This window comes from Typopeltis vanoorti, chromosome 2 (genome assembly GCF_054136105.1).
Source record: "Typopeltis vanoorti isolate ZY-2024b chromosome 2, IOZ_Tvanoo_1.0, whole genome shotgun sequence".
NCBI classification, from domain to species: Eukaryota; Metazoa; Arthropoda; class Arachnida; order Uropygi; family Thelyphonidae; genus Typopeltis; species Typopeltis vanoorti.
This window is the reverse complement of record NC_143550.1, coordinates 6,864,730-6,879,398: the sequence shown is the minus strand read 5'-3', so window position 1 is coordinate 6,879,398 and position 14,669 is coordinate 6,864,730. Positions and strand designations below refer to the sequence as shown.

At 36.5% G+C, this 14,669-nt stretch overlaps 1 protein-coding gene across 4 annotated transcripts in view; it reads right to left on the bottom strand.

The window, feature by feature from the left end:
- Ent2 (Equilibrative nucleoside transporter 2) overlaps positions 1 to 14,669 on the bottom strand; it is a 419,356-nt gene that overhangs the window by 106,160 nt on the left and 298,527 nt on the right. For all 4 annotated transcript variants that reach the window (XM_090410153.1, XM_090410162.1, XM_090410178.1 and 1 more), the window contains one exon: positions 1,140 to 1,237. In XM_090410153.1, the coding sequence (XP_090266279.1) occupies positions 1,140 to 1,237 (98 nt within the window). The remainder of the gene's footprint in view (positions 1 to 1,139; positions 1,238 to 14,669) is intronic.

Sequence of the window (14,669 nt, the reverse complement as noted above, 5' to 3'; positions counted from 1 at the left end):
GGAACAATAGCAATCCAAATCTTATCTAATATTAAATCATCATCTATTATTTGTAGACTTGGGAACTGCAGAAAATCTCGTCTTGCAATGCTCTGCTTTGCTGATAAAAGCATTTATAATTCCCTTTGCTTTAATAAGATTGATGTTGCTTCCCAGCAATTTGATGTTAACCTCATTTAATTTGGTGAAAATATCAGAAAGAAAAGTTGGTCGATTAGTAGAGCCTCTGCTACTAATGGCTCACGTAAAAAGTTAAGCCAGTTTGAGCACGGTTAGTAGTTGGAAGAGACAATCATTCGATGCTGTTGGCACACTCTCCCTCGATGAGTTTTTGGACTCCCTGGAAGTGTCAAATAATAATAAATAAATATGCGATGTCAGCCTTTTTCCCTTTTACAACATTACACGTTCTCATCATGTGAATTAAGAAATTCCAAAACAGTATCATAGAGATCATTAAAGTCTCCACTTTCCCCCACGAGCTCCAAAGACGATGAACTGTCAAAATGGCTCACACTCTGTTACTCCCACCCCTAATCTTATCCCATCATATCCTTCACCTTCCCAAAAATTTCTATTTTTCACCCCTGTCCAAAGTATTCTCTGCCCACCTTTAATAATAATAAAAAAAAAACGGATTTTTCAAAAAGTTCACATACCTCATGCCTCACCAATAATTCCCCCACATTTCCAACCCCCCTTCCTTTAACAGCAGATGAATACATATCATCATACACTGGGATGCAACGGAATAAGAAGACAGCCAGCTACATCCTACAAAGGTATGTCCAAATTCTACCTCCTATGTATTCTTCATACATCTGTCTATATAAAACATTAGTAATGCCCTAAGATTTGAGTAAAAAGCTGATGACATTACAAAAGGAGCACTCCTAAACAAAAACAGACTAAATAGCCATAAAAGTAATATTTACTTAGAGGAGTAACATGGGAATCTTCCAATTGCTATAATAGACTCTATACTTTTGCTTATATAAAAGAATATGCAAAATTATATTACTTTAACTCTGAATTCTACTTAAAGAACAAATACAAAAATGTAAATCATTTGGTCATGTCATTTTTCATTAACCAAAATATTTAATTTTGAAAAAAATAAAAAATGAAACAAAACTTACTATTAAAGGCAAGGCAAAATAAGTGTCAAAACAGGCAAGAAGTACAAAAAGGGCAGTGATGAAATAATATATGGCAGCAGTCCTCAAGTTTGGAGAAGCTGAAAAATCAAGATATTTAATTTACCTATAGAATCAACATAAGGAAATAATTCTATATTCACTACTATTTCTGCATATTCTATAAGTATTAGCATATACAGGTAAACCTCACTTAACGCAAATTCGATATGTGCGATAATCAGTTAGTGCGAGTGAGTGAAATGATATCATTCTTCATCCTGCTTTAAGTGAGTGATCAATCAGTTAACGTGATTTTTTATGTTATGTGAAATTTTTTGTTGCTAATCTGCAGCGAGCGGCCCATTTTTCAATGTAGCAGCCAGTGGGCAGTGGCAGCAGCAACACTCGGCAGTTGATTCAAAGCTATCATCGCAAGTGCATGTGCAATCTCTGTTCTCTTGCTCAATCACTTTTCCTTCATTTTGTTTTAATTTAGATACCTATAAAGCTTTATTATATTCAACCCCTCATATGAAAAAGTGAAAGACTGATAAAGAAAGCTGCAGTAATAAAGGAACCGTGTGGCAGAAGGTCCTACTTCACTATGCAAATGATTTCATTGGCTTTAATAACCCAGCTGATAATTAATCCTACTTGCAATTCTTAAAAATTCCAGACAAAACGACAATGAGAGCAGCAATGTAAATGTTACATATGAAGAAGAAGAAGATAAGGAGTGTGTGAACAAGAAAAGAATGTTACGACTAAGAAGCTAACTGCAATAGACCTTGAGCTAGTTTTCAATCACTTTGAGCATACAAAGGAAATTTTGTTTGAGGCTGATCCTGACATGGAATGAAGCTTCGAAGTTCGCTAAATTCTTGACAAAGCAATCGCCAGCTATTGTAAATTGCATGACAAGATGAAAAAGTAGAGCATTATTCAAACATCTTTACTTATTTTTTTTTTGTAAAAAAAAAGTAGCTCAATCAAATGTTTAGACATTAAATAAAAAATTATGCAATTGATTTTTATTAACTTTGATGATTTTATCCTCTAATATAGCTTATACATAAGATGAAAAGCCAAACAGCTATTTTTTTTCTGGCGAGGTTGATATAAGTTAAGGGGATAAAAATCCCTTATTGTTTTTCAGCCAGTAAGCGAAACTACTGGCTGAAAAACAATAAGGGATTGTTTTTAGAATATTGGCTAGTTTTGGTGAAAGAGAGCTGATGTAAGGCAAGGAGATGAAGGCTCTTGGGGAAGAGGGATCTTCAGAAGTAGTTGAGTGCCTGGGGGAAAGAAATTTGTCAATTTTCTTTGGAGAGAAACCATTGTTAATAAACGTTTTTTATATATATACTGTATATCTTCTTCTTCTGGTTCCCATCTGCCATACGGCTGTGGGAGGGTAGCTATATGCTACCATTCTAGGGAGAGATGATTATGAGCAAGGTGGTTTCCCATTGCCTTCCTTGCCGTAAGTATTTATGACTGTAACCTGTGTGTTCACGGGGCCGGTTTGCCTGCTTGCGCGATGAAAAACCCCAGATAAACTGGCGGAAAAAACCCTGCTGCCCACGCCCAAGACCGGCTAACTTGGCTATGGCTGAGGAAGATCCTTAAGCTCCTCACGTCGTAGACGGGAATTGAACCTAGGACACTCCTTCCCTAGGCATATGGTTGCGAAGCGCAAAGCCACTAGGCTAACTGCGCGGACTTATATATATATACAGGGTGTTCGGGATAAATTTGACATATTTATAATTAATTATATTTTTCCGTAAGTTACATGTATTAACACACACTTCTCTTCATTTAAAAGTTTGGACCCTTCTTCATTCATATACAAGATGTCAGAAAGGATGGATAGCTGGAACCCACCTGAATCATGGAAGAGAATAACTTGTATCATGATGATTCGTGCCCGCCATCAAAATAAGGATATTACGACTGCTGCCCAATGCTCCCTGAATACAGTAAAAACAATCAGGAATGAACTAGAGACTTGCAATGGTGACTACGAGGATGTAGCAAGAAGAAAGATCCCTAGCAGACGATCTGATTGCGTTCGTACAGCAGAATTCCTCGCAAATCTGCAGGAACAGGTGTTGAAGAACCCTGGCATTGGAATTCGGGCTTTGTTCGTGGAGTTGCTAACTGTAGTCAAGCCCTGGATAACAAGGGTAGCCAATGGTAGGCCGTATGTATGGCAGCAGGATTCGGCCCCTTGCCACACCTCTGGGAAAAGTCAAAAATGGTTGTCTGAAAATTTCTACGACTTCACCAGTCCAAATGTTTGGCCTCCAAACTCCCCAGACCTTAACCCCATGGATTATTTTGTATGGGGCGCAGTTGAAAAAGACACCAATCGCACTTCCAGTAATACAAAAGCCCAGTTAATGGATAAAATTAAAACAGTTTTTGCGGCCCTTCCCAGGGAGACTGTAGCATCAGCTTGTTCGAGGTTCCGAAGCAGAATTGAAGCTGTGATCGATGCTAATGGTGGTTATTTTGAGTAAATCTTGTTGATAGTATTGTAATTAACTCTGCCTGTAATGTTTTTTTGTCAATTCATTAAATTTAATAGATACAAAGATTTTCTTTTTCCTTACGAAACTGTCAAATTTATCCCGAACACCCTGTATATATATATATCTTCCAAGATATATCTCTCAAGAACTTGAGAAATTCATTTTCCTTATTCCCAAATGCTATCTCTTCATTCCAATCTATGCTGTCATAATTAAAGTCATCCATAATAATCGCCCTTCCCCTTGTTCACTATCCTAAGTTACTTATATATATTTCTTCATCACCACTCTCCACATTTCCTGGTCTATAGCAACATCCCACTAGATATCTCTTCCAATCGACCTCCACCTCACTGCCTTAAAGCCACTGCCACTATTTCCTTCTTTCACGTCTACCACGATCCACCTGCTTATCAGAAGCACTCCTCCTCCTCCTCCCTTAGTGTTTTTATTATCCTTGTAAAAAACACCATACCCTTCCATTTCTATTCTGTTAGGATATCATCTTCATTCAACTGTTTCACTTATTCCAATGATTATGGGGACATATACACTCAATCAGTAAAACAATTTTATCTCCCTTATTTCTGATACTCCTGGCATTTGTAAATAAACAGCGCAGTTCACTTTTAAGTCTACAACCAGTCTACCCAAGCCACTTGTTGGTTGTGATTTTCCCACCACATCTGCTCTTGCCCAGTCACATTTATTGCCACTTACCACATATATCTGCTCAGATTCAACTATGCCACTCACATCAAGTCTATTCCATTTCTATACTGATCATCCCCATATATACATTCATTACTATTCCCAACACCCACTCTCCCTATGCCATATCTCTTTATCCCCCATGGCCAACCCCATTTCCTTCTTCCATTCCCTCTTCATCTCTCACACTACTACTGTTTCCATTGCCAAGCACTTCAGTTTCTTCTGTACCACACTCCTAATCTTCCACTTCACCTCTTACTTCTAATCTCTTGCTTGCATCACACATTGCACTTCCATCTAGCAAGTTTCTCTAGTTCACTCACTGCAAAGCCATTCAAATGCAATCGTCATGTCTGCATGATTCCATTCTTCCCTCAAACACTTGCCATACATCCACAAACTGCACTCCCTTCTCCTTACACAGCTCTGCCAGGCTGCATTCATGGTTTTCCGTCTCAACCCATCATTGTCATACTTTGGCAACACACTGACATCCTTTCCAACTATACTGTTATCCTTCACTCCCCTTAATAACCTCCTGCTATTTGCCCTTATAGTCTCCTTATCTCCAATTAGATTTGCTTTTCTTGTTAATGTTATCTGTGATTATACACTGGTGTCCAAAACATAAGAACGAACACAATATTGAAGATTACAACTGCAAATTCAAACAAATCAGCTTCTGGCAATTTGTATAACTGGTGATTTAAAGTAGAAAGCGGTTACACATTCAAATTTTTGAATCGTGTGCAAATGGATCATGCAGCAGCACTCAACAGGATAAAAGACTGCACTAAGCAAATTGTGTCTGAAAGAAGCTCTTTTCGTGAAGGAATAAAGTTAAAAACTTGGATGTCTTAAAATGTCCTCAAGGACATCATCTATATGATTTCACATGGGGAAGAATTATTGGAAAGCTTGAAGATGACTGCAGAATTACTGATATTGTCAGAGAATTTACGATATCACATAGCATTGTATCCAGCCACTGAAAGTGTTTCAAACCAATGGAATTTGTCCAAGATGTTTGCTGGGAGGTCATCCTCACTCTACCATGATGAAGATAGAATTTTAGTTATAACAGCAAAACGTAACAGACGCACCATGGCAGGTCAGCGCCAATCAAACACAATATCTCAACAAACTCTGGGAAGACATCTGCAACAAGCAGGTGTATATGTGCAAAGACCCGTCTGCATCCCTTTATCCATAGCTCATCACAGAGTATATTTTCATTATCCATAAACATTGCAGGGGGTGCTTAAGGGTCAAAGCTGTATAACTGAGAGGAGACCTCCACATAGCCTTTAGAGGAATGCGGAGAACCGACCAGGGCTTCTGACCTAATGTCCAATCCTCACCTTCTCGTGGTGCACCCTGTTGGGTATCTACTTTGATACTGAACGAACGAGGATGGGCTGGCAATTTGGGATTTAGCCGACCAAATTGTATTCTTATTGGTTAAACCAAAATAAAAAATGATGGTACAACATGACAAAATTTCATGCCGGCTGGGGCGTCGCCCGGTTAAACAAGGCCCCCGTTGTTTTCGCCAGGGAACCAGGGCGAACAGCGAAAAGTCAGCTACTGGAACAAATCTGAAAACAAACCCCAACTCAACATCACCAGAGTTAAAGATCGGTACTATCAACGTAAGAAGCCTGAATGGCAAAGAAATGGAGCTAGCTGAGGAATTAGATAAGTACCAGATCGACATAATAGGGGTGACTGAAACAAAAAAGATCAAAACTGGTGAGATCTTTCTGAGCAATAAATACAAAATGTTATATTCAGGCAATGACAATCAAGGAAAAGAAGGAGTAGCCATAGTATTCAACACAAAATACGAGGCTAATCTTCTTGAATGGCAGTCAGTCTCAAGTAGAGTAATGTGGGCAAATATGAGAATGGGGAACTGGACAATGAGACTTATTTGTGCCTATGGTCCCACAGAAGGTTCTACTAAGGTAGAAGTGGAGGAATTTTTTGAGGCTTTAGAAAAAGCAACTGACACAATGAAAAATGAAAAGTTGGTCCTTGTTGGGGATCTAAATAGTAGAGTAGGAAATGATTGTGAGACATACAAAAATATTTTGGGAAAATTTGGAGAAAAGAGCAAAGCTAATAATAATGGCAAATATCTGTTGGATTTCTGCTCAGGACATGGACTGGTTATTACTAACACCATGTTCCAACATAAAAATGTGCACAAATTCACATGGAGAGAAGAGGCTAGGAATAAGAAAAGTCTCATTGACTATGTTATTGTTGATAGTGATGTTTTCTCCCTGGTGCAGGACACCAGAGTGTACAGAGGATTTGAAATTGGAAGTGATCACTATTTAGTCTTGAGCAGGATTAAATTGAATTTCATATTGAAAAGAATAACATGTAAGAAAGTTTTAAAGCGAATAAAAGTTGAGCAGCTCTCAGATGTGAACTGTAGACTAAAATACAGAAATATTATTGAAAAGAAAATGAAAGAGTTTGAGAACAGGAATCAAACCTTGGAGATTCAGTGGCAAACTCTGAAGGAAACATTGATTGATTCTGCCAGAGAGGCATGTGGTGAGGTTGTGTGCAAGGATAAAAAAATCAGAACTCCCTGGTGGACACAGGAAGTTAAAGAGGTAGTGAAGGAAAAGAAGAAAGCATATCAAAAGTTCCTGGCAAATAAGTCAGCTTTTACTCTTACAGAATACAGAGACAAATGTAAGAAAGCTAAACAGTGTGTAAAACTAGCTAAACAAAAGTCATGGGAGGACTTTGGCAAGAATATAGAAAATAAATATCAAGAAGGTGGCAAAATATTCTGGAGGTTGTTGAAGAAGCTTAGGAATGGAGGAAAGAGTGCTGTAAAAGGAATTAGAGATGATAAAGGTGAAATGAAAACAGGAGAAAAAGATATCCTTGAAGTATGGAGTAATTACTTTGAAAAACTGCTAAATGAAACAAGCAGTGATGACAGCACAGTGATAAAAAACACTGACCAGGTATGCAGTCAGGAATACATATCCATACTTGAAGTAGAAAAAGCCATCAAAGGCTTGAAATGTGGAAAGGCAGCAGGAGTAGATGATATTCGACCAGAAATGCTGAAGTATGGTGGTATAAGAGTCTTACAGTGGCTGCACTGCATAGTTCAGAAAGCCTGGACAGAGGGACGAATTCCCGATGATTGGAGTAGAGCTCTCATAGTACCTATATATAAAAAGGGAAATAAAACTGAATGTGAGAATTACAGAGGTATTTCCCTACTGAGTGTTCCTGGCAAGATCTATGCAAGTATACTTGAGAAACGGTTGAGAAGAATTGTGGAAGAAAAGCTTGGTGAAGAACAAGCTGGATTCAGGCCAAATAGAGGCTGTCAGGATCAGATCTTCACTTTACGACAAATAGTCGAGAAAGCATGGGAATATAACAAAGATCTGTATTTAAGTTTTGTCGATTTGGAAAAGGCATATGACAAGGTGCCAAGAGAGAAGCTATTCAATACGCTGCAGTTATATGGTGTCAATGGGGCATTATATCAAGCAATACTTAGTCTTTATTTGAGTTGTGAGTCAGCAGTTAGAATTGAAGGAAGTACAGGAAGATGGTTTAATGTTAATTCTGGTGTGAGACAAGGATGTACATTATCCCCTCTGTTATTCATTATCTATATGGATCACATTATGAAGGAATGTGGTATTAAACCTGATATCAAAATTGGAGATGTTAATGTCAGCTCTTTGCTTTATGCGGATGATGTTATACTTCTAAATAAATCCGCTACAAGTCTGCAAGATTCTCTGACTAAATTGAATAGCTGTTGTAATAGATATGGTATGAAGGTCAGCAATAAAAAGACAAAGACAATGAAAATAGGCAGAATCATTGAAAATGTCAACTGTGTTGTGAATGGAGAACCTGTGGAACAAGTAAAACATTTCAGCTACTTAGGCACAATTTTTACTGAAGATGGTAAACTAAATATAGAAATAGACAACAGAATCAGCAAAGCTGGTATGGTGGGAAGTCAATTGAATAAATTCATATGGAATAAGAAAGAAATTAGTCGGAACACTAAATTAGCTGTATACAAGACTGTGTTCAAACCAATTTTAACTTATGGATCTGAGAGCTGGGTTAGAAGTAAAACACTTGACCAAAGACTAGAGACCGCAGATATGAGAGTCCTGAGAAAGATTAGAGGCGTGAACAGATGGCATCAATGGCAATATCATATTAAAAATGAGGATATTAGGAAAGAACTTGACATTGTCAGCATCCAGGAATGCGTTAGCAGAGCTAATCTCAGATGGTATGGTCACTTAAATAGAATGGGAGAGGAAAGATTAGCAAAACAAGTGTTCTCTGCCAGGTTGGCAGGAAAACGACCCAGAGGAAGACCAAGATATAGATGGATTGATACGGTACAAAGTGCCTTAGATGATAGAAATATAAGATCTGATAATGTTGGAGTCTTGACAAGTAACAGACTGATTTGGAGGAAAATTGTAGATAGGAAGTTAGTAATGATGTAATTTTTTCATGTAGTACTGTCATATCCTGTACACCCCTTGAGGGTACATGGCAGGAATTTGATGATGATGATGATAAACATTGCACAAGATACCAATTGGCAAATGTACTCTTTACAGATGAGAGTCATTTTAGTCTTTCCTAAAATCTGAGACAAAAATAGCTGGTTAGAAGAAAAAAATGCAAAATGGCAGAGAAGCTATTAAAAGAAAATAACCCCCATGGATTATTATTATTATTATTTGACACCTCCAGGGAGTCCAAAGACTCACTGAGGGAGAGTGTGCCAACAGCATTGAATGATTGGGCCCTTCCAACTACTAACTGCGCTCAAGCTTGCTTAACTTTTTGCATGAGCCATTAGTAGCAGAGGCTCTACCAATCGACCAACCTTTGCTGGTAAATTGGCAAATGTATTCTTTACAGATGAGAGTCATTTTAGTCTTTCCTAAAATCTGAGACAAAAATAGCTGGTTAGAAGAAAATATACAAAATGGCAGAGAAGCTATTAAAAGAAAATAACCTACATGGATTATATAAACAAACAGATCAAATTAGTAAGACACAGACAACAAAAATGATAACGATCAAAAACAAAGAGGAACAACTAAGTGAAAGTAAAACAAAAAGGATGGCCAGATGGGAAGAATAATTTACAGATTTACATAATAAAAACAGCTCTCATGATATTATTCCAGCCACTGAAATGGAAGAGGAAACAAATATCTTTACCAAAGAAATAATAGCCCACAGCATAGATAAACTTAAACTAGGAAAGCAACTGGTATTGATCAAATGCATGTAGAATTCTTAAAAGCAGGAAAGGAATAACTTTTGGAACCATTAAAAACATTATTTGAAAGAATCTACAAAAATGAAGCAATATCTACTGATTGGACCTAATCAGTTATAAATCCTATATATACAAAAAAGGAGACAATAATTACAGAGGCATTAGCCTCCTCAGTATTCCGAGTAAGGTCTTTACTAAAGTACTCCAAAAACAAAAGCCTTTTTGAACTAGCATTAAGAGAAGAATAAGCAGGTTTCAGACCAGGACGAAGCGCAACTGACCATTATTCATCTTAAGACAGCTAATCGAAAAGATGCTAGATTACAACCAAAGTTGCTATATAAATTTCATAGACTTTTGCCAGGCATTTGATTCAACCCATAGAAGAGAACTATGGAAACCATGAAAAAATTTGGAATCCTCAACCAAAATATAAGAATAATAAAGAATCTATACGAGAAATCTCAAAGTGTAGTACGAGTGGATGATACCTTAACCAACTGGTTCCACAAGAGAATGGAGTAAGACATGAATGCAATCTGTCACCAAACCTGTTCAGTCTTACACTGGAAGAAGCAACCAGTAAGGCCTTAAAAAAAGACTCCGGAATAAAAATATATGGAAAAAATATAACAAATTTAAAATGTGTAGATGACATTGCATTACTTGCATGCATGGAAGAAGATCTACAATGAATTTCAGATAAAATACAGGAAGAATGTATAAAATTTGGATTAAACCTAAATATAGACAAAACAAAAATTATTCAAATAGGAAAAAGAAACACCAATCTGAAAAGTGATAGTAAGAATCTAGGACAGGTAGAAAACTTCGCCTACCTCAGAGGAGTAATTGAGTACAATGCCGAAATTACAAAAAAATATAAAGACGAATCAGCCAAGTGTCCCAAACTTTTGGGTGACTAAATAAAATATGGAAGTCAAGTGGCATCAAACAAGTAATGAAAGTAAGAATCTATGAGACAATGGTCTTCCCAGTACTTCTCCATGGAAACGAATGCTGGAAGCTCAAAAAAAGCCGAAGAGAAAAAATTATTAACTACTGAAATGGGTTGGGTAAGAAGATTACCTGGAGGATCTTTGTTGGATAGACTAAGAAACGAAGACATAAGGAAATGACTTAAACGAGAAATAACAATAATAGACAAAATATCCAAGAAAGAAGACTGCGATGGTTTGGCCATGTGAGCAGAATGGAAACAGAAAGGTGACCAACTAAAGCCCTGTATGCAATGATGAAAAGTAAAAGATCCAAAGGGCGGCCCAGAATTAGATGGATAGACAAAATAAAAGAGGACCTGAAAACAAATCACAACAAGAGACACCAAACTGGACAGAGTTGTTCACTCTCTAGGAACAGAAAGAAGTGAAAAGAGTTCATTCGGTCTTATCATCATCCGCAGATGGAAGAGAGAGAGAGAAAGAAGAAAGAATGATGGTATAATTTAAAAAAAAAAAAAAAAGACTTACGAGAGGGAGAGATTTGTTTGCAAAGTGTAAATAACTAACCAATAATAAAAACCCACAATATACATCTAGTAGTTCAGTTAAAAACTATAGGGAGAGGCTAGTCCAATGAACTAATAATGTTGATCAGGTGATTCATTTAGGCATGGCAGGAATACATGTGGTTTGATGGAGCAACAAATCATCTCATAAAATCTGTTGTGCACGTTATGAGTATTTCTCTGGTTTATGTATATATTGCTTCATTTCCTAAGAATTTTTTTTTGTTTACTGAGACTCAGTATACATTTTAAGCAATAACAGGATACCTAAATCCAATCATTATTGGAATTATCCATACTTTCGGCAATCCTATATTCATTAGTTTTATTAATTTATTTTTATATTTTTTATTATTTTTTTATTTAGTGTCAACAGCTCTTCTGTCTTATCAATAACAGATATCTCACACATGCTAGTATTTTGTATAACACACAGAAGAATTCATTTTAATTCAGGAATAGATAAATTTTTACTACATCTGTTGTTTCCGAAGCCCAGAATAAAAATGTCCCTATACCGTTAAAACACTTTCCAACCTCAACAAATGCTATACTGCACAAGAAAGAAAAACAAAGTAGCTTTGTTTATCACTAAATAGACATTTAACATCTGTGTACTATATTTAGGAACAATCAGTGATATTAGAGAACTTGAACAATATACTTAATGGAAAACACTCCACTCTCGTAGACTATGCTGCACGCATGCAAACAGAACAGATTTATTGTATCAGTAAACATAGCAGCTAACTAAAGACATTTGTCCTAACATCAGCTTTCAAATTTTCAGTTCCAGAAAATATGTGTAATAGCTGTTCATAATACAGTCATTGGATACAGAAAGCGCTCAATTTATGAAAAGCAAAATGAATATATATAACTTGAAATCAGTTTGAATTGCATTTGAGATATTCGATATCATCCAGACACTTAACAATTGGTAATTTTAGAAATAAAATTCTAGTGAAAGAGGTGCAACTAACATCTTTAATCACATCAGATATAGTGCTAATGATATCATTCTGAAATGTGTGGAAGAAGGGTCTTGAAGTACAGTCGAATCCTTTAAATGACTGTCTAAAAGAAATCATAATTATGGAGTGCATTGAAAAATTCTATATGATTTCTTCGATTAGCTGAATCTTCAGACTCTCATCACGACTGCTCGAGTGAAGCTCTTGCTTAGCCAAATAGCATACAGCATCAATTAATCTTTTTAAAAATGTTTAAATGTCTCTACCACGTCAGTTCACACTTCAGGCATGCTAAACAGATGAAACTCAGAAAAAAAAAAACAGCAACTCATGACAAATGACAACATTCATTTGGATTGGTTGACACAATAACCAATCAACAGCCACTTATTTCTAGGTGCTATTGTCTCAGCACTTGCCCTACCTCACCTTCTGGGTGGTTTAAAACCACTGGAACACTAAGAATGTGACTGTGATGCACCTGCTTGTGTGCTGAAAAGTGTCCTCTTCATGATGAAGTATTAGTATAGTGTGTTTAATTTTAGGAATCACACAAAGCCAGGAAACAATTAAAAGAGAGTCTTTAATAGGAATAAATGCAAAAATATAATATTAGTGATATTGATATTCCATGAATGTGCACCCAGAATATTCATTTCTGCTGGCCACCCCTATGATAAATGAGTGTGTTTGTATATAGAAACGATTATGCAATGCTGAATATGAATTCACAGGTTTTCAATTTGAATGGGTTGGTAATGACACTGCACAAGAGTAATTGAGGGTACGATGAAATGAATGTACACAAATTACAGGCATAAGTGAGATCTGATCAACAGAAAATGATATAGTTACAGGGATAGAATGAGGTACTGTATTTTCAGGAAGGATACTAGAAATAGGACAGGAAGTGAGATATTGCTGATGGCTGAAGAATTACACCAACAAAATTAGAAGTTAAAGAGGATTTTAAGACTGGGGAAGATGGTTCATTTGAGGGATGAAATAGAGGCCAACTGGACCAACACACCAGACATTGTTGGGTGCTGCTATAGAATAGGGAGGGGGGGGGAATATATTCATAACCTTGGTTATGGATATATCTTCTGATACACCACCTCCAATTAGGGAAAGTATCAGAAGATATATCCATAACCAAGGTTATACTGCATAATGAAAAAACTCTTGATTTACTTTGACCTGCTTAGATAATCTCTCATAATCTGATTTGGCCTTTCTTACGAAACTAGTCACCTTTCTTGATTGCATTTTATACTGCTCATGAGTATGGTGATCACCTTTTTCTTTATATTCCCTGGACCAACACACCAGACATTGTTGGGTGCTGCTATAGAATAGGGAGGGGGGGAAGATATATCCATAACCTTGGTTATGGATATATCTTCTGATAAACTACCTCCAATTAGGGAAAGTATCAGAAGATATATCCATAACTAAGGTTATACTGTGTAATGAAAAATAATGCACCATACTGCATAATGAAAAACTCTTGAGTTTACTTCGACCTACTTAGCTAATCTTCTCTCATAATCTGATTTGGCCTTTCTTACGAAACTAGTCACCCTTCTTGATTGCATTTTACACTGCTCATGAGTACGCTGATCACCTTTTTCTTAATATTCCCTCCACAGTGTTTTTTAGCTTTATATCTCTACTTATCCACTACTTGGTTTATCCTCCTAACCCTGGGTATGCAATCAGATACTGCTTCCCTCAAACAACCACTTCCCATGCACTACTGACATTCTTTGCTTGTAGCATCTCAAGCTATGGCACGGCACCCATGTGCCTCCTAAGTATGTCATCATTATTGGATTTATAGTTCAACATAAACCCTTTCTTGACAGAGAATTCCACGTTCAGTCTTGTTCAAGAAAGTTGAGATATAAAGAGATATAAAGCTAAAAAACACTGTGGAGGGAATATAAAGAAAAAGGTGATCAGCATACTTCTTTCTTTCAGTGTTGCACGGTGATCAGCATTCATTTTAGAAATTATGGACTTTACAACCGTATAATTCTTTTAATTTCCCGACGTTTCGATCTTCATATTAAGATCATCATCTGGAGTATATACAAATATACAAGGACAAGCTCAGTTACATTACACACAGTAAGCTAAAGAAATGATTTAATCACCGGTTATTCTACTGGCATGACCTATAGTGGGAAAAAAAAACAAAACTAATTAATTAATTATTTAGAAACTACATCAAAGCTAAATTCTAAGTAAGATAACATGAGAAAAATATTCTTTCTTATAGTGTTCTCTCAGTAACAATGATGTCCTATTTTTTAACATTACAATTGCTATTTTAGATTCAGGATTATCTACAGTCCTGTTTATAGTTAACTCTTAGAGAGAAAGGTTCCGTGGATAGGATTATGTGCCTTTCATATGCTTGGGATTTTTAGACCATCATTATTGTTCAGACCGGGA